The sequence below is a fragment of the Vombatus ursinus genome, unplaced genomic scaffold (assembly GCF_900497805.2).
Source record: "Vombatus ursinus unplaced genomic scaffold, bare-nosed wombat genome assembly UNPS02014832.1, whole genome shotgun sequence".
NCBI lineage: Eukaryota > Metazoa > Chordata > Mammalia > Diprotodontia > Vombatidae > Vombatus > Vombatus ursinus.
Genome location: NW_020954610.1, coordinates 34569546 through 34592889, shown reverse-complemented (window position 1 = coordinate 34592889; position 23344 = coordinate 34569546). Strand labels below are relative to the sequence as shown.

Genomic DNA, 23344 nt, shown 5'->3' with positions numbered 1-23344 from the left:
GTACTGCAAGAACTTGGTAAGAATTGCTGAATCCTTGGCATATTCATTAGGAAGAATGCCCTCTCTTTATTAGCATTACAATAAACTGCTCCCTTGACTGAAAAAAAAAAAGAATTGCTGAATCCACACATGCCACATTTAAAGAACATTCCAGGTAGCACAACAGAAAAATTAAAAATTTCTTGAAAGGATATGATTATATTACTCCAAACTGATATTTTACACATCTATTGTTACTGAATAGACTTGTGAATAAGTATAATAAATAAATGAATGAATGAATGAATGAATAACCTTGAAAATTTATGTTGAGCATACTTAAAAGCAATGTCTGTTAAAAGTTATAGTATGGGAAACATGTTTGGAATAAAATTGCATCTTCTGGAATACTATTGTGCTAAAAGAAATGATGAGCAGGATGCTCTCAGAAAAACCTGGAAAGACTTATATGAACTGACGCGAAGTGAAATGAGCAGAACCAGGAGAACATTGTATACAGTAACAGCAATATTGTATGATAATCAACTGTGAATGACCTGGTTATTCTTAGTAATACAGTGATCCAAGACAGTTCTGAAGAATTTATGATGAGAAGTGCTATCCATTTCCAGAGAAAGAATTGATGGAGCATAAATGCAAATCAAAGCATCCTCTTTCTTACTTTGCTTTTCTTGGGGGTTTTTACAACATGATTAACATGGAAATAATGTTTCACATGACTGCATATGCATAACTTACCTCAAAATTGCTTTCCTTTTCAATGAGGGGAGGAGGAACAGAATTTGGAACTCAAATTTTTTTAAACATAAGTTTAAAATGTAATTGGAGAAAAATAAAATATTAAATTTTTAAAATGGCATCTTTAGTCAATATAACTAAAAATAGCATCTCAATGTGTCCAAAATGGAATTCTGTTTCCCCCTAAATCTTCCCTCCCTCCTACTTTCCCTATTAATGTAATAAAGGAAATACCATCCTCCTAGCTTCAAGCTTACAACCTAGGAGTTATACCGGACCCCTCATTATCTCTCACGTCCCATATCTAATCCATTGCCAAGGCCCTCATCACCTCATGCTTAGATTATTACAATTGCCTGCTCCTGGGTCTGCCTAACTCAAGTCTCTCCCCATTCAGCTCCAAAAGTTACTTTTCCTAAAGTGCAGATTTGATCATGTCACCCCCACCCCACTCAATAAACTCCAATGGCATCCTTTCACTTCCAAGACCAAATACTAAATGCTCTGTTTGGTATTCAAAGCCCTTCACAACCTATCCCCCTCCTATATTTCCAGTCTTCTTAACACCTTAACTCCCTAACACATACACTTTGATTCAGAAACACTGGACTCCGGGCTGTTCCAGGAACAAGGTACTCCATCTCTCAACTCTAGGCATTTTCTCTGGTTGTACCCCATACCTGGAATGCTCTCCCTCCTCCACTGAGACTACCAACCTCTCAGCTTTCTTTATATCCCCACTGAAATCCCGTATTTTACTAGAAAACTTCCCCAGCCCCTCCTAATTTTAGTGCTTTTCTTCTGTTAATTATTTCCTATTTGTCCTGCACATAGTCTGTCTGTATACATTTGTTTGCATGTTGCCTTCCCCATTAGACTGTGAGCTCCTTGAGGTGTGGGGTGTCTTATGCCTCTTTTTGTGTCCCCGGAGCTTAGCACAGTGCCTTAGTAGATGCTTAATAAATATTTGCTGATTAAAGAGCTTTAAATGTTAAACAGAGAAGTTTATATTTGATCCTGGAAATAACAGAGAGCAGTGGAGTTTACTAACTGTGAGTGGAAGAGGAAGAGGGGGCAGTAAGATTGACAAGGTCAGACCTGCACTTTAGGAAAATCATTTGGACAGCTGAATAGAGGATGGATTGAAGTGGACTGAGTCAGGGATATCAAACAGAAAGCCATTGTAATAGTCTGGGCATATGCAAGAGGTGATAAGATTCTATATAAGTGTGGTGTACATAAGGGTATACAAGGGAAGTTGTGAAGGTAGAAAAGTATTGACAATAGATTTATAAGTGATATGAGTAAGGAATCAAGGATGTATCCTTGAGTGGATGGTGTAGTTATTAAAAGTAACAAGTTAGTTCAAAAAAGCAAAGGGTTAGAGGGAAAAGACAATGAGTTCTATTTTATATCTGTTGAATTTGATGTATGGTATTTACAGTTCACGATGTCCAAAAGTATGTGATGTGGGACTGGAGCAAAAGAAAAAGGCAGAGGCTGGACATATGGACCTGGGAATTATTTGCAGAGAGACAACTGATTACATGGGGAGTGGATGGGTGGTGGAGAGAAAGGAGCGAGGGCAGGGCCAACAAGATCATCAGATGAGATAGTATAGAGAGAAAAGAGAAAGTCCAGGATAGAACTTCGGAGAACACCCAGTTCTAGATATGATATGAAGAACCAGCAAAGGAGACTGATAAAAAAGTCCAAGAGAAAGGAAGACAACCAGGAAGGAGAAGCATCCAGTAAGAGGAAATTAATAATGTCAAACGGGATAGAGAATGTCATGTAAATGTAAAATTTAAAAATATTACCAAAAATTATTTTATTCTTTTAATAGAAACTTAGGTTCAGAGGGGGTCTTAAAGAATGATCTAATCCAAACACCTAGTTTTACAGAGGAAACTTAGAAAGGGAAATCATGAGTATATGAAATATTGCATCAGTAGGCAAGGAATAAAATCACTTAAAGTTCATATTTAAGATAATACATAAGACCCCTACACTGAGCTGTCTATGTAGAAATGTTAAAATGTGTACAGCTGCCAAACCTAGCACAGTGACACCTAATACAACTTTCTGCAAGGCATATATTTTTAAGAAATAATAATAATTAATGCAAGTTATATGTAAATGATACTTTTCCAAAAGCCACAAAAGAATGAATAAGTGAATGAATGAAAAAGAATTTATTAAATACTTAGCATTTGCCAAATGCTGTGATAAGTGCTTGAGATATAAATACAAAAGTGAGACAGAGTTAGCAAGGGTAAAATTTTTCTAGTCTAATAAGTCACAGGAACTGAGTGGAGCCACAGGGAAGTAGATTATCAGGGCCTTTCAGTAACAATGACACTATTTATTTGTTAACTTCTCTAGAGCTGGGGAGAGAAGAATGGAAGAGCATCCATCCTCGTACATGTATAAGGCAGCTGGCAAGATGATATCTGGAGAGGAATGTGAAGCATGGCTGGGGCTCGCTAGATATAGTAAGCCATGTGAGAGAATTACAAAGATAATAATTTCATCTATAAAAATTCCATTACCATAAGCTATTTTTGCAATTAGTCAGTAGGCATAGATGATAGAGTCTTATATTTAAGACTCACTTTTAAAACACATTGGCTGTGTCATTCTGAGCAAAATTTTTAACTAAGATCTCAGTACTCCACACAACTATCTAGTATTGTTAAGTTGCAGAGTAGCTGTTGATCTGAATTGTTAGGAGTTCCCTACACCAATGAAATCACAGATCTGGCCTCCTTCCTCTCTGACCCCAGCCCCCCCAAAATGTTTTTGTTTAATAAACTTTAAAGAAACCTGCGATAAGAAACTTCTTTAATGATGAACTTCTCTGGAATATCTTTTAATATCTTTTTTATTTAATTCTAGATTTAAATGGGAGAAAAGGGGCAAATCTGACATTAATAATACAAGATTGAGAATGAAAATTAACATGAATTTTGTCTAGAAAATATTTAATAAACTAAAATTGCTGCATTAGAATACAACAGAAGTAGATTCTGAAAACTGTAAAACCAGAAGCTAGAATCAGTTTGTGAAATCATTTGAGAAACAGAAAAGATATCAAGACATTCACAACGTAGAAATCCACTTCTCTAAAAACCCAATATTATTGACATTATACCAGAGAAAGCTATAAGCAAATTTTCTATGTCTATCATGTCTGTACTAACTGTTTCTTTCTTATAAAGTCTGATACAATGATTGACTACTCTCAGATGAGAAACTAAACTGTCCTGGGTGAAACTCTTCCATTCCTTGATTCCCCCAAGTACAGAAGGTCATCCCACTGGACAAAATTTCTAAGTTTCCCTTTGTATGTAAAGCACATCAACATTTCTGAGACAGCTCAAAACTTTTAAAAACCTTTTTCTTTTTCTTCTTTCTTTGAATTGCCTTCAGATCCAATTATGAAACAAGAAGAAATCACACTGATTATAGTTAAAACCTCAACATCCTTGTTAGTCTTTATTTAACTATCATCTCTCCTGCCTTTGAAAAATCTCTCTCAGAAGCCCTTTTGAAGTTACAATATGTAACACACACACACACACACACACAAAATTCTTGGACAGTATATACAATTCTACAGTTAATATTAATCAAAGGTTCAGAGTTAAGGTCAGCAATCTCAGAAAATCATTTTCCTTTACCACTCCCTTCTAAGAATTTTCTTTTCTTTTTGGTCGAAGGTAAATTCAATACTTTTTTCCTTCTTTAGTTACTAATCATTACCCTAATCTAGCCAAGGCTAGGGGAAATATGGTACTGCTGTTCAATGGATTAATATTTCATCTTTGTCTAGTAACATCCCCAATGTTGTCATTAGGGAGAGAATAGAGTGCCCCTCTTTAACCTTTACCTAATTTCCTAAAAGACAGGGAAAATTAAAGACTGATAAGAGTTTCCCAGCCATATCAGATAAATGATTTTAGAATTAACTACTAACTTATTATTATTTTGTAATATGTAACCTGATGAGGCAAAGAATGTTTCCATACATCTTTGTATTGGTAAAAATAAAACATGATAACAGAAATAAAAATAATTTAAAAGTATCACTCATAAAAAATACAATTGTTATTTAGTATTCTCAATTGAGGAAAACATTACTACAGAAAGCAGACAACTTTTAGCATTTAAGTACTTGTTTGCATTCTCCCAAAAAGAGAAATGCTACTGCGCTACTTTCTCAACAATAAAACAAAAGGATAGAATACAAATTTCTGTTATGCCAAATTCCTCACAATTATGGAACATACATTTAGCAAGGCTCTGGAATAACCATTTAATAATTTCCTTTTTCAATTTTTAGCTGTTATTTTCAAGCTCTGAAATGAAGTATTAACGTTAAAAAATTTTCTCTAATAATTCACAAGGTTAATCAAAGAAGTGTCCTTGTCTATGAGGCAATTTTATCTGGCATATTTGATTATTAAGATCTATTTAAGGGGCAGCTAGGTGGTGCAGTGAATAGAGCACCAGCCCTGGATTTCAGGAGGACCTGAGTTCAAATCCAGCCTCAGACACATAACACTAGCTGTGTGACCCTGGGCAAGTCACTTAACCCCATTGCTTAGCCAAAAAAAAAAAAAAAAAAGAAAAGATCTATTTAAAGACATGCTTAGGCATCTGCTCATAATTTTCTTCTCAATTTCCTCTTCCTTTTTCTGGATGTACGATATTGATTCATTAACATTGAACACTTGGCCAAAAGCGCTATAATTCGTGCCTGAACAAAGCTTATCTAACACACTTGCATTTTTGCTGAGAGGCATGTCACATTTTTCTTATGCTTATGAACAACAGATAGCAACTTGATCATAACACTTGGGGGCTATTTTAAACAGCAAAACTACCAACAAAAAGCACAAAAACACAAAAAAAAATCTTGCACTAAGTTAGACAGTGAAAAGGATTTACAGTACGAGAGGTGAAACAAGAGGGCAGAGCTTTACTTTGTTCAAAATCAGCTGGGAATATACTTAGGTCACTCAAATTTTTCACCACTGTGCATGTCTGCAAATATCCATGACAGCGGTATTGATTTTAGGGTTACAAATGAATTTTAGTGAGGATAATGATGATGATGATGATAACTAACATTTCTATAGCACTTACTATGTGCCAGACACTATACTAAAGCACTTTCCAACTACTGTCTCATTTGATCTGCACAACAACCCTGCCAGGTAGGTGATATTATTATCCCTCCCTCTTGTCTCTCTTCCCTGAGAGGGTAAACAATCTGATATAGGTTATACATGTGCAGTTATGTAAAACATTTCCATATTAGTCATTTTGTATAAGATGACTCAAACAAAAAAAAAAATGAAAGAAAGAAAGTGAAAAACAGCATACTTCAATCTGTATTCAGACAATATCAGTTCTTTCTCTGGAGGCAGACAGCATGTTTCGCCATGAGTCCTTTGGGATTGTCTTGGATCATTGTATTGCTGAGAACAGCTAAGTCAAAGAATGGACATTTTAATGAAACAAAAGACTTCCAAACCTTCCTGATATAAAGACTGGGACTGAGTAGAAACTTTGAAATACAAACACGAGAACAAAGAGAAACATAAAAAGGTAAAATATATGTAAGCAATCAGGAAAAAAAAAACTTTATAAGGATGCAGTGTTTCCACTCTAACTGGGAAACGGGGAAAACGTGCAAATGTCCTGAAGAGTCAAAAGGATTCATGGAGTCAAATAAAATGGAGGACTTGAATTTTTGTCATGTTTTGATGATCTTAAAAGCAAAAAAGGAGAGGGACTTACTTTCTCACATAATAGGGGACACAAGTAGAAGTGTGCAGACAAGGAAAGGGTAGGGAGAATGCCATTTGAAACTCATTTTTAAAAAAATGCTAAATGAGCAGAACCAGAAGAACAATTTATAAAATAACAACATTGTAAAAAAAAATGAACAATTTTGAATGACTTCAAAACACTTATCAATCCAACGATCAACCATTACTCCAGAGGATGGGTGATTTAGAATATTACCCAACTCCTGACATAACCTCCTAAGAGGTGATGAGACTAGATATGCAGAGTGAGACATTCTTTCTTGGACATAGCTAATTTGGAAATATGTTTTGCTTGACAACTGGCATTTGCTACTAGGGTTTTTTTTTCTTTCTGTTCTTCCCTTGTACCCTACTAAAGGGGATAAATTGGGAGGTAACAGCAAGAGAAATCAGATGTTTATTAATTGCAAACAATAAATAATGAATAAAATAAAATTCAATTTAAAAATTTATTAAAACTTGGTCTAATTTATACATTTAGTCTTTTTTTGTTTCTTTTTAGCAGAGTACTATTTTTGCTAACTTGTGTTTAATTCTTCTATTTTAAAAACTGGAATTAAGAGTGGTATTATGAAAAGGAATATTATTCTTTAACTCCCAAAAGTACTAAATAGTAAATTAATCAGTACAATAAATGTTACTATATATTAATCTAAAGAGTCTTCAATCTTACTATTTGCTATATTGTTTTAACTTCTACCCATTTCTTAGAAAGGTAGAGAAACATCTTTGTAAGACCCAAAAATGCTGAATGGTTTCTGGGAAGGGGGAAGAGAAGAATTACTAGGTGAAGTCCCTGCAATATAAAAAACAAATATCAAAAATTTATTTTAAAAAAGAAATACTTCTATGCATAAATGTCAATATATCCAATGCCTCCATTCATTTTCACAATCTTATACTTATTTCCCTTCATGTGACAAATGCACAAAAGAATATCCTCATAGTATCAGAGCTGGAAGGGAACACAGGAGCCACATAGTAAAATTCCATCATTTACAGATGAAGAAACTAAGGCACTGAAAGATTATGCTACTTGCCCAAGCTCACACATGAACTACGTAGCAAAGCTAGGATGTGAGCCAATGTCCTTGGACTCAAAATCCAACATTTTTTCACTAGATCACACTGCCTTCAGAAATAAATGGTAAAACTTCTAAGATCATTGGCAGTCACTTTTATAGTAAAAGTTAAAATGAACATAAGGGGAAAAATATTTTGACTACAAGGACGAATTTCCTTTTTATACAAAAAAGCTACTGCCTTTCAAAAAAAACCACTAAATTCATACCTGCACCAGGAATGATGGCTAATTTTGTTTCGACCAATCCCATTTTAGCAGAAGAGGCTATAAAACAAAAGAAAAACAAAATCTGAAGTAAATTTTTATTACATTAAGAAGTACATAACAAAAGATTTTAGAACAATTTGATAAGTCACTAAAATGCCTTACAATTACATAAAAAAGCATCTGACTACGTAAATATCCCAGTGAAGTTGTACATATTTAAAGACCCAAGCAACTCTCTCAAATGAGAATAGTTAAGTGTTAAATAATTATTATATACAAGATGACTACTAAAGTGAGTTAATTATAAAGTCTGATAACTTGTTATATGAAGACAGAGAAATGAGACTATCTCTTGTGATTCAGAAGGACTGTGAGCTAAGATAAAGGTCTGTTTCTAATGACAGTGAACAGTTTAATTGCTTTAGGGTCAAACAATTTAATATACTATTTATTTTTATGTTTTTAAAGGCATTTAAATTTTAAAGGCATTATATTCTTTTTTAAGTTTTATGTATTTTTAAAAATTTTATTACACAAAAAATATAGTATGATTTTAAAATATAATTTAATGTAATTTTAAAAATACAAATGGTACCCACTTTAGATCCTATGCATTTAACATATTTAAAAAATATTCCCCATTCATTACCAATAATAGCAAAATCAATAGCAGTCCTACCTTGTCAAGGCAATACATTGAAATGTATGTATGTACACACACATCCATAAATACATAATCTACCTATCCATTCATCCATCTATCTATCTATCTATCTGTCTGTCTGTATTGTTTTTTAGTAGCAAGTGGATATAGTACATTTTTATCATTCCACTTGGGCAGTGTGGTTAAGAGCTGGTGATTAACTGAGCACATCACTGCACAAAAATAAATTATACTGAAATAAATGCATATCATACCATAAATATTCTTTATTTTTTGTTTCTTTCATCTTCTAATGTCTTTTCTGTTATAATAACTTCTCCCAATTGAGTAAATGTTAAAACAAAACATAAAAAATAAAGCCCTTAATACACATGCACAGTTTAGCAAAAACAAATTCCCAAATTAATCACATCCAAAAATGTGTGTCTCTTCATTTTAAGTTAATCACCTCTCTGTTAGAAAGTGACTGACATGTTGCATATTTATTTTTTGGACTCCCAGTTTATCACTGATCAGGTTTCTAAAGTCTTTCAAAATTGTTTTTCCCTATAATGTATCATTGTATACTATAAATTTTTCTCCTAGTTTCACTTGCTTAGCTCTGCATCAGAACAATTAAGTATTCTTTAGCTGCCAGAATGTTCCCCTACAACCAAGCAACTTAACTATTTAGAAGACTTACTAACAATTTCTCAGGACCAATATCCACTTACTTTTCAACAAAGGGTTTCTATAATACTAAGAGCTAAATAAGTCAAGATTCCTTTTTTCATCACCTATGGATACTTTTATAACATCTTAATTTTTTTTTAACTGATATACCCACAGACAACCTATTTTCAGAATCTGTTTATTATAGTTGATAACACATACAGTTTTTTAAAGTTTAATTTCAAGAGTTAAAGTCTAAAAATGTTAAAGAAAACAACCAAAAGAAATGAATGCCAAAATAAACAAGATGACGGGGAGAGGGGGTAAGCTTTTTTATCTTTCTCTATATCACTAACAGCACCTAGTAGACACTTAATAAATGCTTGTGGACTGACTAAATTTTTAAAAAGGCATTAAATAATATGAAAGGTATGTGACCTCTACTTTCAGAAAAGACTGTTCAGAGGTGGAAAATACCAGAAAGGAAGGGGGAAAGGAGGAGAAAGAGATTATGAAATAAAGTGAAGCAGTGGATAGGGGATTCATTAACAACTCATTTTTTTCAATATTTTATAAAAGTACTATTTCCCTTCATTTCCCGTGTAAGTTTTAAAGTTGTAAAGGAAACCATAACAAACAGGAGAGGGCAGCTCCACCAAGCCAAGAGATGGTAATGATTAGTCAAGAACATAACCAGAATCAATGTGAGGACATGTACTGTGAATTATTCAACTTTTTGCCCTATACAGTGCTTAATACAGAGGCTTACAAAGGGTAGGCAATCAATAATTGTTTTTTTTTTTTAAATAAATGGGAGATAAAAGATGGAAACGGAAAATAATGTTAAGACTGACTATAGAACTTAAAGTAAAAGTGAGGTTAAGAATAAATCTTTTTACCCAGATATTTCACTACTAGGCATATACTCCAAATAGGTCACTAATAAAAAAGAAAGGCCCCATAAATACTGCAAAATATTTAAGGCAGGATTTTTTGTGGAAAGTAGAAACAAAGTAGATATCCACAGAATGGGGACTGGCTAAACAAATGGTGGCACAGGAATGTAATGGGATGTTACTGTGCTATAAGAAACAATGAATATAATGAAAAAAGGGCAGGGCAGATGCAAAGTGAAGTAAATATAGCCAAGAAAACAATACACACAATAAAAGCAATAATGTAAATGGAAAAAGCAACCATAAAACAATGAAAAATGAATGTTATAAATTACAAATAAGCCTGATTCCAAGAGATATGAAAAGAAACCTCTCCCCATTTCTTTCCAGAGGTGGGGAAGGGGACCCATAGAAGTAGAACCCTACATATATTATCAAGATTTTTTTCAATGTATTGGAAGGTTTTCCTAATTTTTTTCTTCTTCTTTTTTCTTTTAAAAAATTATTTATTATATGATATGGGGTAGTTGTCTGGGATGGAGAAGGCAAAAGAAAAATTTAGACAATGTAAAATCGGACAAATGGAAAAATTAGAAATTGGAAAAATCTCTAATAATTTTGGAATAATAAATAAATAAATAAAAATAATGAAATTGGAAAAAATTAGACAATGTAAAAACATATGTATCTTTAAAATTTATTTCATAAGAAGAAAATAACATGTAGAATTTTAAAAAGCAAGCAGTCTATAAATAGAGATTTGCAGTATTTTATATATATATATATGTATATATAGAATTTTTTTTGTTCTACTTTGTATACAGAAATATATTTTCTTTGTGTTTGTGTTAGTTATATTAAGAATTTTTTAAAATTAAGATTTAAAAAGATACAAACCACCCAAAAAAGTGGCTCAAGTTTAGTGGTCAGTATTTTCTTAGCTAGACTCCGTGCCACACCTAACTTATCATCCTAAGAAATCCAAATATAATCTAGCCCATCAGGAAGGCTGTAACTAAATTGGACTCAAAAAATTGAATATAATATTTTGGGAATGAACTGAAAATAAACATAATTTTTGACAACATCCTTCCCAGAGTAAGAATGAGTTTAGTCTTTACATGCTCTATTTTAACAGGCCATATTCATAACTGCTAAAAGGGCAGCTAGGTGGCACAATGGATAGAGTGCCAGGCCTGGAGTTAGGAAGACTTATCTTCGTCCTCAGACACTTACTAGCTGTGTGACTGACCTGGGCAAGTTACTTAATACTATTTGCCTTAGTTTCCTCATCCGGAAAATGAGCTGGAGAAGGAACTGGAAAACTGCTCCAGTAACTTTGCCAAGAAAACCTTAAATTGGGTCACAGAGTTGGACACAACTGAAATGAATTAGCAATAACAACAACAATTCTTACCTGCTACTCTTATGTCACATGCTAAAGCCAACTCCAGGCCACCACCCAATGCGATCCCATCTATTGCTGCAATAGTTGGCACTGGAAGATTAGCTGTAAGAAAAAGTAATATTTAACATTTTACCAAAAAACAAAACAAAACAAAAAAAGTGAATCACATTACTTAAATATTCATTTAACATTTCAATAAAAACATAGTTACATAGTAAATGAAACTATATTACTAACCAGTAATAATAGTCAAATTTATTAGTTACTAAACATTATTAAGCTTAAAACAAAATTATATTTTACATGAAAAGTCTTAAAAAGCTTAAGATATTATAGTGGGTAGTACATGTAATCCTCAGGTCTTGGATCTAAGGTGCTGACTAGGCCACATGCAATTGTTAGAAATCCAAAACACATAAGAAGTACCTACTTATGACTATTTAACATAAAGAACCAAAACAAGTATATATGAGTACTACAATAGGATATTGTCCTTTAGAGAAATTCAGCCTATTCAGTTACCAAATTAGGAAATAGAATCCTACCCACTTCAAGGATTGGTTAAATGCAATAAAGACTGCTTTTGGTAATGTGACATATCTCAAATAAGCCAGCACTGAGGAGAGAACAGAACACTCTATGAACCTGAAGAAGTCCTCAATCCCACATAGGCAGCTGTTGCTACTCTGCTAGGCCCTTCTCTGGAGGAAACTTAGGGAAAACAATTGACCTGAGAGGTTGTATTCATCAAAATCAGTTCCTGCAGGTATCCTTGCTGATATTATCTAATAAAATATTTGTTCTTTGTTTTGCCATTTGCTTAGTTGACTGAATCAGTACTGGAAAGGGTAGCGAGGGAAGCTGTGTTAGGAGGGAGCCAGGTTTCAACGAGTACAAGAACTTGGAGGGAGTGAAAGAGGAAAAAGTTTTAAGATGAAATCTAATTTGTTAGCTCTGAAGCAGCAATTTCCAAGAATTCAGTGGAAGAGTTGGGTAGCTCTAGAGTGGGAGGTTGAGAGATTGTGTTCGGGGGAAGACAGAAGGGGATAGGAATAAAGATGTACGCTGCCTCAGGCTTGAACAGTGAAAACTAGGAATTTGAGATCACCAGGATGGTTTTGATGGGATGGTTATAATAAGATGGAAATATGTTAATCACTGAAGAAAGAGGTCTGCTAAGTTATCATTTTCTATTTTTCCTTTTTTAAATTTTTTTTAAGTTATCATTTTCCACAGGGGACAGCTGGTTCTTGCATAGCAGACCTGATCTGTTGCTGGAATGAACTCAGTTTTACTAGCTTGCTAGAACCTGTCAGTAGAACAGATTAGGAGCACAACATACAGAAGAAAAAGAATATAGCAATATGAACCTTGATAAATTCAGACTCCACTTTACTGAGATTAGGACTTCCTATCGGGCAAAAAACTTGACAGCAATTTGACTGAAATTAGATTTAAAATAATAACTTACAACACCTACCAAGGAAAGCAGGGAGGAAGAAAAAAAAGCATTTATTAAGTGCTACTATCTGCCAGGCTCTGTTGCTAAGTGCTTTACATATATTATCTCCTTTAATCCTCACAACCTTAAGAGGTAGATGTGCTATTACCCTGATTTTACAGTTGTGCAAGCTGAGGCAGAAAGAAGTTAAGTGACTTGCCTAGGGTAACACAGCTAGTAAATGTCAAGCAGAATTTGAACTCGGATCTTCCTGACTCCAGACCTAGTGCTCTTCTCTGTACTACACAGCTGCCTCAAGATAAGAGCCAAACAGATTCATAACAGACATAAAATATCCTATCATAAATCAGGAGAAGAAAGGAGGTACAAAGTACATTGAAGATCTATGTATAAGGGAAGCATTCATGATTAAACAACAGAAAGGGAGGATCACAAAAGAATAAACAGGCACTTTCTATGAAATAAAATTAAAGTTTTTGTACAACTAATACTAATAATGACAATAATAATTAGCATTTATAAATCAGCATTTATAAAGTAGCCATGTACTACTGTAATTTGGAATTATTACCTTATTTAATCCTCACAAAAACTCTGTAAGATAAGTGCTATTATTACCACCATTTTACAGATAAGACAACTAAGGCAAACAGACTTTAAGTGACTTGTTCAAGGTGACACAGCTGGTTAAGTGTCTGAGGACAGAGTTTAATTCTAGTCTTCCTGACTCCAGACCTCACTCGATCCACTGTGCTACCTAGATGCTAAAACCAACACAGCTAAGGTCAGAAGGAAAACAGTTAACTAGGAATGTTTCTCTGATACTTCTAATTTCCATTAGGAACTGACTCAATTTTTTTAAGAATAAGAGTCATTTCTCAATTGATAAATTCACAAAGTATGAAGAAGTAGTTCTCAAAGGAAGAAATTCAAATTATCAATAGCCATATAAAAAATTGTCCCAAGTCACATTAGAAAAATGAAAATTAAAGCGATATTTAATCAAACTGGCAAAATTAGAAAAAAAATGACTAATGGGGGAGGAGCTAAAAGAAAATAAGCACACTGGGTAGAGTTGTGAATGGTTCCAGTCTTTGAGTAAAACAATTTGTAACTATGTCCCAAGTAACTGACCTGTATAATCCTTTGACACAGTAATACTAGTAGGCCTATACTAAAAGAGATCAAAGAAAAAGAGGAAAAGATAGATATATACAAATAATTATGGAAGCTCATTTTGGAGTGGCAAAGAACTGGAAACAGGGGAATGACTGAATATATAATGGAATAAAGAAATGATTAAAGGTGAAGTTTTAGATAATCCTGGGAAGGCTTGCATGAATTGATGCACAGTAAAGTGAGCAGAAAAAGGAAAATAATGTATACACTAATAACATCATTTTAAAGACAAACAACTCTCTGAAACACTTAAGAAATCCAATCAATGCAATCCCCAATCATTATTCTAGATCGGTCCAATGTTAAAGAAAATTATCTACTCAACTGAAAGAGGTGATAGAGGCAAGGTGCAGAACAAGACATTCGTTTTTGGAAGTGACCAACATAGAAATTTGTTTTGCTTCATTAAGAAAATGTGCTATAACATTTTTTTCTTCTTTGTTTCCTTCTGAATTGGAAGGGGGAGGTGGGAAGGGGGGGAGAATAATTCAGTGTTTGTTAATGTGTAAAAAAGGTGAAGTATATTAATAGGGATGGTTTATATGCAAAAAGTATATTAAGAGGGAATATAAAACAGGAAAACAAGTTGGGTGAATCATCTAGTGAGATCAAGTCATTAACAGCCCAACTGTTAACATTAATATTTACAAAGTACTCAATATTCTAGATCAGAGATTCTTTAAACATTTTTTGGGTCATGAACATGTTTTGGAATCATGTGAAGCCTACTGACTCCTTCTCAGCATAATCTTTTTAAATGAATAAAATAAAATACAAAGAATTACAAAGGAAACAAATTATACTGAAATATAGTAATCAAAATAGTTTTTTTTAAAAAACAGATGCCCTGAAATCTATCCATGGATGCCACGTTAAAAACATCTGTTCTAGATGCAGACCTCTAGTGCCTAATATTGTTGGCCTCCAGGCCACATGTGGTCCTGTAGGTCCTCAAGTAAGGCCCTTTGACTGAATCCAAACTTCACAGAACAAATCCTGTTAATAAAAGGATTTGTTCCATAAAACCGGGACTCAGTCAAAAGGCTGCACCCAAGGACCTAGAAGGCCACATGAAACCTCGAGGCCGCAGATTCCCCACCCTTGGTCTAAGCTTTTCCAAAGACCTCCTAATAGATCTACCTGTTTCAAGTCTCTCCACTCTATTTTCCCAAAAGCTACCAAAGGGATATATTGATAAACACAGATCTGACCATGTCACTCCCCTACTCAGAAACTTCCAATAACTCTAGAATAAAATATCAAGTATTCTGTTTAGCATTTAAAGCCCTACACAACCTGTCCCGAGCCTCATTATACATTGCTTCCCTTCCCACACTCTCAGTTGCAGCCAAATTGGCCTTCATTCTATTCCTCACACATGGCACTCGATCTCACTTCTCTTTGTATTTTCATTTGCCATCATCCATTCCAGTAACGCCCTTCCTCCTCACCTTTGTTTCTGAGAATCACCCTATTCCTTCAAGACATTTCTCAAATACCAGTTTCTACTTGAATTTTCTCTTTATTTTCCCAACTGCAGGTGGCTTCCTTCTCAATGACTCTGTCCATATTTTATGTGCTCTCTCTCTCACACACACACACACACACACACACGCACATGCACAAACACACCTACATTTATTTATTCTCCATTTGCTTATATAAATTCATATTGTCTCCTTCAATAGAGTATAATCTCTTAGAGGGGTGTAGGGCATATTCAGGGAAGACTGGTACCACTGATATGAGAGCTTCTGGGCTGCTTTCCACCTTTGGTATCCACATGATTCATTCAACTCAAACCTGTGGCTCCAAGAAGCTATAGAATGCACAGCAGCCACACACCAGTAAGCCATTTTGGCAGATGGACTAAACCTGGTTGAAGGTTACTGAGGGGTCCCAAACTCTTCAGTGAGTCAGGGAGGTGTCTACCCAAAGCATACAAAGACTTCCCCCAGGGGAATGAGTGGATGAGAGCAATTTGTTCCAACAGCCATGAAGGCACCTGAAGCAGGCACTGTAGAATGCTTGAAACTTAGTTAGACAGCAAAGATGCCAAGGTCATCCACTGCATCTCAAGCCATCATCAGTCATCTTGACATTGTCATGCTACTCTACTTTGATGACTCTGGAAGACAAGAGTGAAGCCAATGACTTTGCACAACTCTGCCTTACTTAAATCCAACTTATGTGCAAATCAAAAGACATTGCCTGCATCATTTAATCATTTTAACATATTTCAAAGTCCTTTGGTAACAAGCAAGTGATGAAGCAGCAGGTGCAGATACAATGGGAGCTGCAGTCACAATTCTGCACAATGACAACCCAGACCGTAGCATCATCTTCTCACTAGATTGATGCAGCAATAACATTCAGCAGAGTGTCTGAGCAGTCTTTTAAGGACTGAGCTGCTCACCTCCTTGGATAAGGAAGGGGCTAGAAAAGATGCCCTAAAAATTGGGTACTTTATCCAACCCCAGCAGGCAGGGATCCCACCTTGTGGTCAAAACACAAAAAGATTTACAAAAACTTTTGTAAAGATGATTCCACTCACCACTGGTACATGGAATGTGCACATACTAAGGACAACGTGAAATCCAATTGAAAGACAAACAGCTCTGGCTGAGAGAGAACTCAGTAAGAATCACATCTAAATAGCAACCCTGGGTAAAACAAGGCTGGCAAATTGAAGGCCAGCTTACTGAAGATGGAACTATACATGTTTTTTCTGGAGTGGCTGCCATAATGGGGAGCAGTGTGAAGCTGGCATAGGTTGTGCAATCAAATCTAATCTAGTCAACAAGCTTGTATGCCTCTAAAAGGAGTGAATGACAGGTTCGTGACAATGTGATTGCCACTTGCAGAAAAGCGCCATGCCACTATCATATCATATCATATCAGTGCATATGCTCCCACCATGACAAAACCTGATGAGATCAAAGGAAAATTTTATGAAGACCTGCAGACCCTCATCATCAATGTGTCAAAAAAGGACAAACTCATAATCCTGGGTGACTTTAATGCAAGAGTCCACACAGACTACCAGACATGATAGGGAGTTCTTGGGAGGAATGCAGTCAGAAACAGGAACAGCAATGGTCATTTATTACTGAAGACTTGTGCATTTCATACTTTCTCATCACCAACACTGTCTTCTGTTTACCTTATGCAATGCAACCTTGAAGCTAACACTGGCATTTAATAGACTATGCAATTGTAAGAAAAAAACAGGATGTGAGAGTGATGAAGGTGATGGGTAGCAGAGTGCTGGACTGATCATAAGACTTAACCTCTCCAAGCTAAATATTTGCATTCAACAAAAGCTGTGGTCCCAAGGCAAGATGATTACCATAAAACTTAATGTCAACAGATTAGAGTGCTTCTCTGAGCATGACAGTTCGTTGGTAATTTGGAGGGAAAGCTGAGCCAACAAATGGCTAGTAACAGTGGAGCAGTAAAAGAGTAGGCAGCTTTCAGAGATTTGGTGTACAGCAATGCCTTTCCTCATCTGGGTCAGAACACTCAAAAACATCAAGACTAATTTGATGAAAATGATGAAGAAATTCAGAAGCTGATAAACAAAAAATGAGAATTCCACAGGGTTTACCAGAGGTATAGTTCATTCGTCTATAAGAAAGCAGCATTTAACTCCATCAAAAGTAAAGTGCAGCAAAGCTTACAGAGAAGCAGAATTCTTGGCCCAGATTTGAAAGCAGATGAAATTCAATTTTATGCTCATAATAACAATCTAAAGGGCTTTTATGATGCTCTGAAGGCTATTTATGGGCCAAAGACTATCACTTACTCAGTGCTAATGGAGCCACACTTCTCAGTGATAAGGACATTATACCGGAGAGATGCAGTGAACATTTTCATAGAGTCCTCAATAGACCATCATCAATCAACACTAAAGCCACTGACCGTATGACTCAGGTTGAGGACAATTCCTCTCTAGGTGAACTTCCAACTGAAGAAGAGGTTTGAATGTCATTAGACTCCTCTTGTGTAGCAAAGTACCTGGTGCTGATTGCACTGCAGCAGAGACTTAGTAGGCAGGAAGTCCACTAATTACACAAAAGCTGACTGAAATTTTCTGGGTTATATGGCAAGAGGAAGTTATCCTCTAGGAGTTTAAGGATGCCTCCACTGTCCAACTCTATAAAGGTAAAGGAAATAGATTGTGCTAGCAAGATTCTTGCCAGAGTCCTCCTTAATAGGTTAATCCTTCATCTGGAAAATGGTCATCTACCTGAGAGCCAATGTGGTTTCAGAAAGGGCCAAGGAATGGTTGATATGGTGTTTACTGCCCAATAACTCCAGAAGAAATGCCAGAACAGAACAGAGGTCTGTACACAATGTTTATTGATGTGGCCAAGGCCTCTGATACTGTCAGTTCTAAGGGTTTGTGGAAAATTATGACAAAATTTGGTTGCTGATGCAAAGTAAAATGTACTGTGTACAAAGTTACAGCGATATTATAAGATGATCAGCTGAAAAATGCTGTCCATCCAGAGAAAGAACTGATGATGTCTGAATATATATTAAAGCATATTTTTTTTACTTTATTTTTCTTTAAGGATTTTTTTTTTGGTCTATGTTTTCTTTTACAACATGACTATTATGGAAATGTTTTGCATGACTACACTTGTATAACCTATATCAAATTGCTTGCCTTCTCAATGAATGGTGGGGAGGGAGAGAATTTAGAACTCAAAGTTTTTAAAATGAATGTTAAAAACTGTTTTTACATGTAACTGGGGAAAAATAGAATACTAGATACCATGATGTTTTCAGCAGTGTTGTCAGATACCTCAAACAAAGATGAAAGTGGCATCAAGGTAAACTACTGCACTGATGGTAAATAATTTGAAAAAGCTATAAGCCAAGACTAAAGTGGAGGGAGAGTTGGTACATGATTTTTTGTTAGCAGATGATTGTGCACTCAATGCAGCCTTTGAAGCTGAGATGCAACAAGGTATGGATCTATTCTCTGATGCTTGTGCTAATTTTGGCCTAACAATTAATACCAAGAAAATACGGTTCTATACCAGCCAGCAACACACCATCCACACATGGAACCATCAATAACAGCAAATGGAGAAGTTTCGAATGCTACAGATAAGTCCACTTACCTTGGAAGTATACGTTCCAGTGATGTACATCGATGATGAAGTTGACACACCCATTGCCAGAGCTAGTTCAGTGTTTGGGAGGCTCCAAAGGAAAGTATGGGAGAGAAGAGGTATTAGACTGCCTACCAAACTGAAGGGCTACAGAGCCACTGTACTGACCTCACTGTTGTATGCCTGTGAAACCTGGACAGTATACCAGAGCCAAGCCAGGTAACTGAATCACTTTCATTTAAATTGACTTAGGAAGATTCTGAAGATCACCTGGCAAGATAAGGTACTAGATACTGAAGTTTTTTCTTGAGTTAAAATGCCAAACATTCAAACTTTACTGCAGAGAGCCCAACTCTGATGGGCTGGCCACATTGTTCAAATGTTCTCCTATTTTATAGAGAACTCATATACTGCAAGCACTCACATGAAGGTCGTAAGAAGCAAAATAAGGACACTGTCAAGGTCTCTCTGAAGAATTTCTGAATCAGTTCTGAAACATGGGAGACACTGGTACAGGACTGCCCAGCATGGTGTGCCCACATTAAAGAAGATGCTGTGCTCTATGAGCAAAGCAGAATTGCACTAGCTCAAAAGAAACAGGAGCTTCAAAATTTTAGAGACATCTCTCCAAATGTTCATGTGGACTATTTATACTTGACCTGTGGGAAAGCCTTGTGAGCTCATATTGGTCTGATTAGCCTCAGTTTGGTCACACTGTACCTTGACTTCAACATAGTGATGTCATCTTGGTCCTCTTTGAGAATAAAGGACAACCACCAACCAAGCTGCTAAAGAACAAAGATTGTTTTATTTATTGTTGCACATACGCTTTTAAATTTTATTTTATTTTTTATTGATTTTATTTTTCATTTATTATAGCACATGGTGCCCAATAAATGTCAACTGATTGGAGGATATAAGCATCATACAAGATGAGCATCACACAAGATGAGGTGGTATGTTGGTACTGTGAGCCACACTGGTGATGGATTCACTGAAATATTGATGTGTGTGGCAAGTTTTCAAGGTCTTGTTTTATTGGATGGTTTGATTAAATGATCACTTTCAAAATGATTCTAATTAACAGAAAGGGTTGTTGTGGAAGTTGCTGTGAAAGAAAAGGTGCTGGAATCAAGTTTAAAATGCACATACATAATGGAAATAAATTTCTAGAAAAAAAAGAACACACCTGTCAGTCACTTTCTTACTCCTTAACAACTTGCTACATGGTTTCAATCTCTACCATTATACAGAAACAGTTCTCTTAAAAGTTTCTAATTAAGTCATAATCACTAAATCCAATATTCTTTTCTCAGTACTCATTCTTATTGACCTCTCAGCAGCATCTGACATTACTGACTACCTCTTCCTTCTTATTACTCTCCTCCCTTGGAACGAGAATTTTTCTTCTGATGGCTATTTTTCCTTCTTCTACTTGCTCCACTTCCTAAAAAGAGTTGATCCCCAAAGGCTTCCTCCTTACCCACTCTCTCTCATGTCAATATTATTCAATCAAATAAGTTTCAACTACCACCTGTATTCATATGACTCTTATAGCCATATTTCCAACTTTCTACTGGATATTTTCCACTTGCATGTCTTGATGCCTCATTTCAAAATCATACAATTAATCTCATAGTCTCTTCCCCACATGCCCCTCAAAATATAGGCCTCTTCATCCTGACTTCTCTATTTTTGTTAATGGCACAATGATATCCTTAATACCTAAGTACTGAAAATACTAGTCTTTTACTCTTACTTTCCATTAGAATATATACATTACTAGGCACATATATTATGTTCCTAGTAATTTATTTGATGTAATCCTACACAAAATGGTTACAACATATACATATATGTCATGTATCTAGTTACACATACACACACACACACACACACATACACACACACATAGGGTTACAATATATAAACACAGAGAGACAGAGACAGAGATGGAGAAAGAGAAAGAGGAAAGAAAGGTAATTCCAGAGGTAAAAGCAAAAAGTCCTACTATAAAATGCCTAATCACTGCTTAGTGGTTACCCTGTGTGGTAGGACCAATTTTCCCCTACTAAACCAATATTTACCAGTGTTTCCCTGATATAGTTTCTCCTCCCCACTTGATCCCCTCCATAAAGAGAAACCTAAAACCCTCCTCCTTCACTAATTCTTAGGTGCTAGCTTTCCCTAAAAGGTAACAAAGCTGGACTTGAATAGCCCTGACAGCTTCTTGGTCACCCAAAGGCATAAGCAGCCATGAGTAGCTGGGGCCCTTCAGACTTGGTGGATTTCTGAAGACCACACAAGGAACTACGTGCTACTTTATATTCTACTTGATGACCAAATGTATTTCCGTAAGGAGATAAGTGGGGATGTATCCAAAGAAACTAAGTGTCACTGTATCTTTGCTGTGTTAGGGCAAAAGTGAGCCTCTTTTTGTTAACTCTTCAATGACATGAATTCCTTATTTTGTCCCAATGTCAAATCTGAATTAAGAGATCAATGATGTGACTCCACATGTGATTCCAATGTAAGTAACTACACTTACAACAGTGCAAAAGGTCTTAGTTTTCCTTAAAAGGCAACAAAGCTGTGCCTGTGACTTAATTTGCCTGTCTCCCTTGTTCCCAAAGGACATAAAAAGTTACACTCGTGTAGAATCAAAACCCCCTCCAACTTGGGGGATTTCTGAAGACAATGAGAGCCACCATACCTTCCCTGCTAACAATATCCATTTCTGTATGGAGATCAAGGGGCCCTCATTCAGAGAAGCTACGTGCCACTATATCCTTATTATATATCTTTGCTATATTACAGCAGAAACAAAACAAAACAAAAAAACAACAACAAACTTCCTTTAATTGACTTTTCAAAGACTTTAAGTGCCTCATTTTGTCACAACATAAGCCCCTGATAATCTGGGTTCTCAAAAACTATGCCACCACAACACAATCCTACAGATTTTACCATATTGAAAAGGCTTAAGCATATTCTTTCCACTGTGTCAGACTGTTTTTGCTTTCTGCAGCTCAAACTAAATAATTATAGAGAAGTTCATTAGCATCAGGCTGGCTACTGGATGATAGATTCTTTGGCCATGGCAACCTATCCAGTTAATTTGATCTGGAAAAAAATGCATCACCAAAGTTTATGATGAATAACAATCTACTATAAGTGCCTCATAAGCAAACCCAAACTAAGCAACAACGAAATACAACTGTAGCATTATCTTGATCAACTAAGCATAGAGTACATCTTAATCAGTGTCTTGGATTATTCTGTTATTAAAAGATTATTCAATAAAGAGATATGAGTATCTTTTAAGGTATTAACCGTAACATGACAGAACTTAGGCTATAGCACAAAAAATATACATAAGCAAATTATGGCAAGATGTCAGGGTGTTATGACCTAGAGACCACCAATCCAACAAACACTCCAGTAAAGCTTAAAAATGCATTAAAAAGAACACTGCACCGAACTCCTCTACACAGTCCAGAAATTTAAGAAAAAAAAAAAAGGAGGCCTGCCAGAATCAAGAACAGGGCGGGTAAAGCAAAGTCTGAATGAGTGCCATTCCACAACAGGATACAGGGCCAGAGAATCACCCAGCTCACAGCAATTCAAGAACCTCAGGGGTTTCAGAATAAGCAACCTGTGGCAATCTGGTATGCATACAGCCCAGGTACAACCTAGCCTCAAGGCAGCCAGGGTCAGGTTCAAAAGGAGACAAGGCCAGACACTTCCTTTAGGAGTCAGTACCTAGATTTGGCCACTGAACTAAATCAACTAGATCAAGCATGGCCTATCCACAATAGGAAGAAGAATGGGAGCAAATTTTGAGCTAACTACAAGCTTCCAATCCAGAAAATACAGCCAGAGATATGAGTAATCAGAAAAAAAAAAATCATGAACAAGATGAAAAAATATTTTGGACTGAAAAATGCCCAAGGAAATAAAATCAAAAGAAGATAGTAAAACTTTTAACAGTTCCAAGTAAAACTCCAGAAAAAAAAATGTTCTGGACACAAGGACAAGAGTAGCAGGAAGAAATGAAACAATATACAAAATGAAAAATAGAGCAAGTAAAAA

At 35.5% G+C, this 23344-nt stretch overlaps 1 protein-coding gene across 1 annotated transcript in view; it reads right to left on the bottom strand.

Annotated features, from left to right (window-relative positions):
* Positions 1–23344, bottom strand: part of AUH (AU RNA binding methylglutaconyl-CoA hydratase) — a 177551-nt gene that overhangs the window by 60696 nt on the left and 93511 nt on the right. Inside the window, exons 5-6 of the mRNA XM_027839633.1 lie at positions 11498–11590; positions 7870–7926 (exon numbers count right to left, since the gene is read on the bottom strand). Of these exons, the coding sequence (XP_027695434.1) occupies positions 7870–7926; positions 11498–11590 (150 nt within the window). The remainder of the gene's footprint in view (positions 1–7869; positions 7927–11497; positions 11591–23344) is intronic.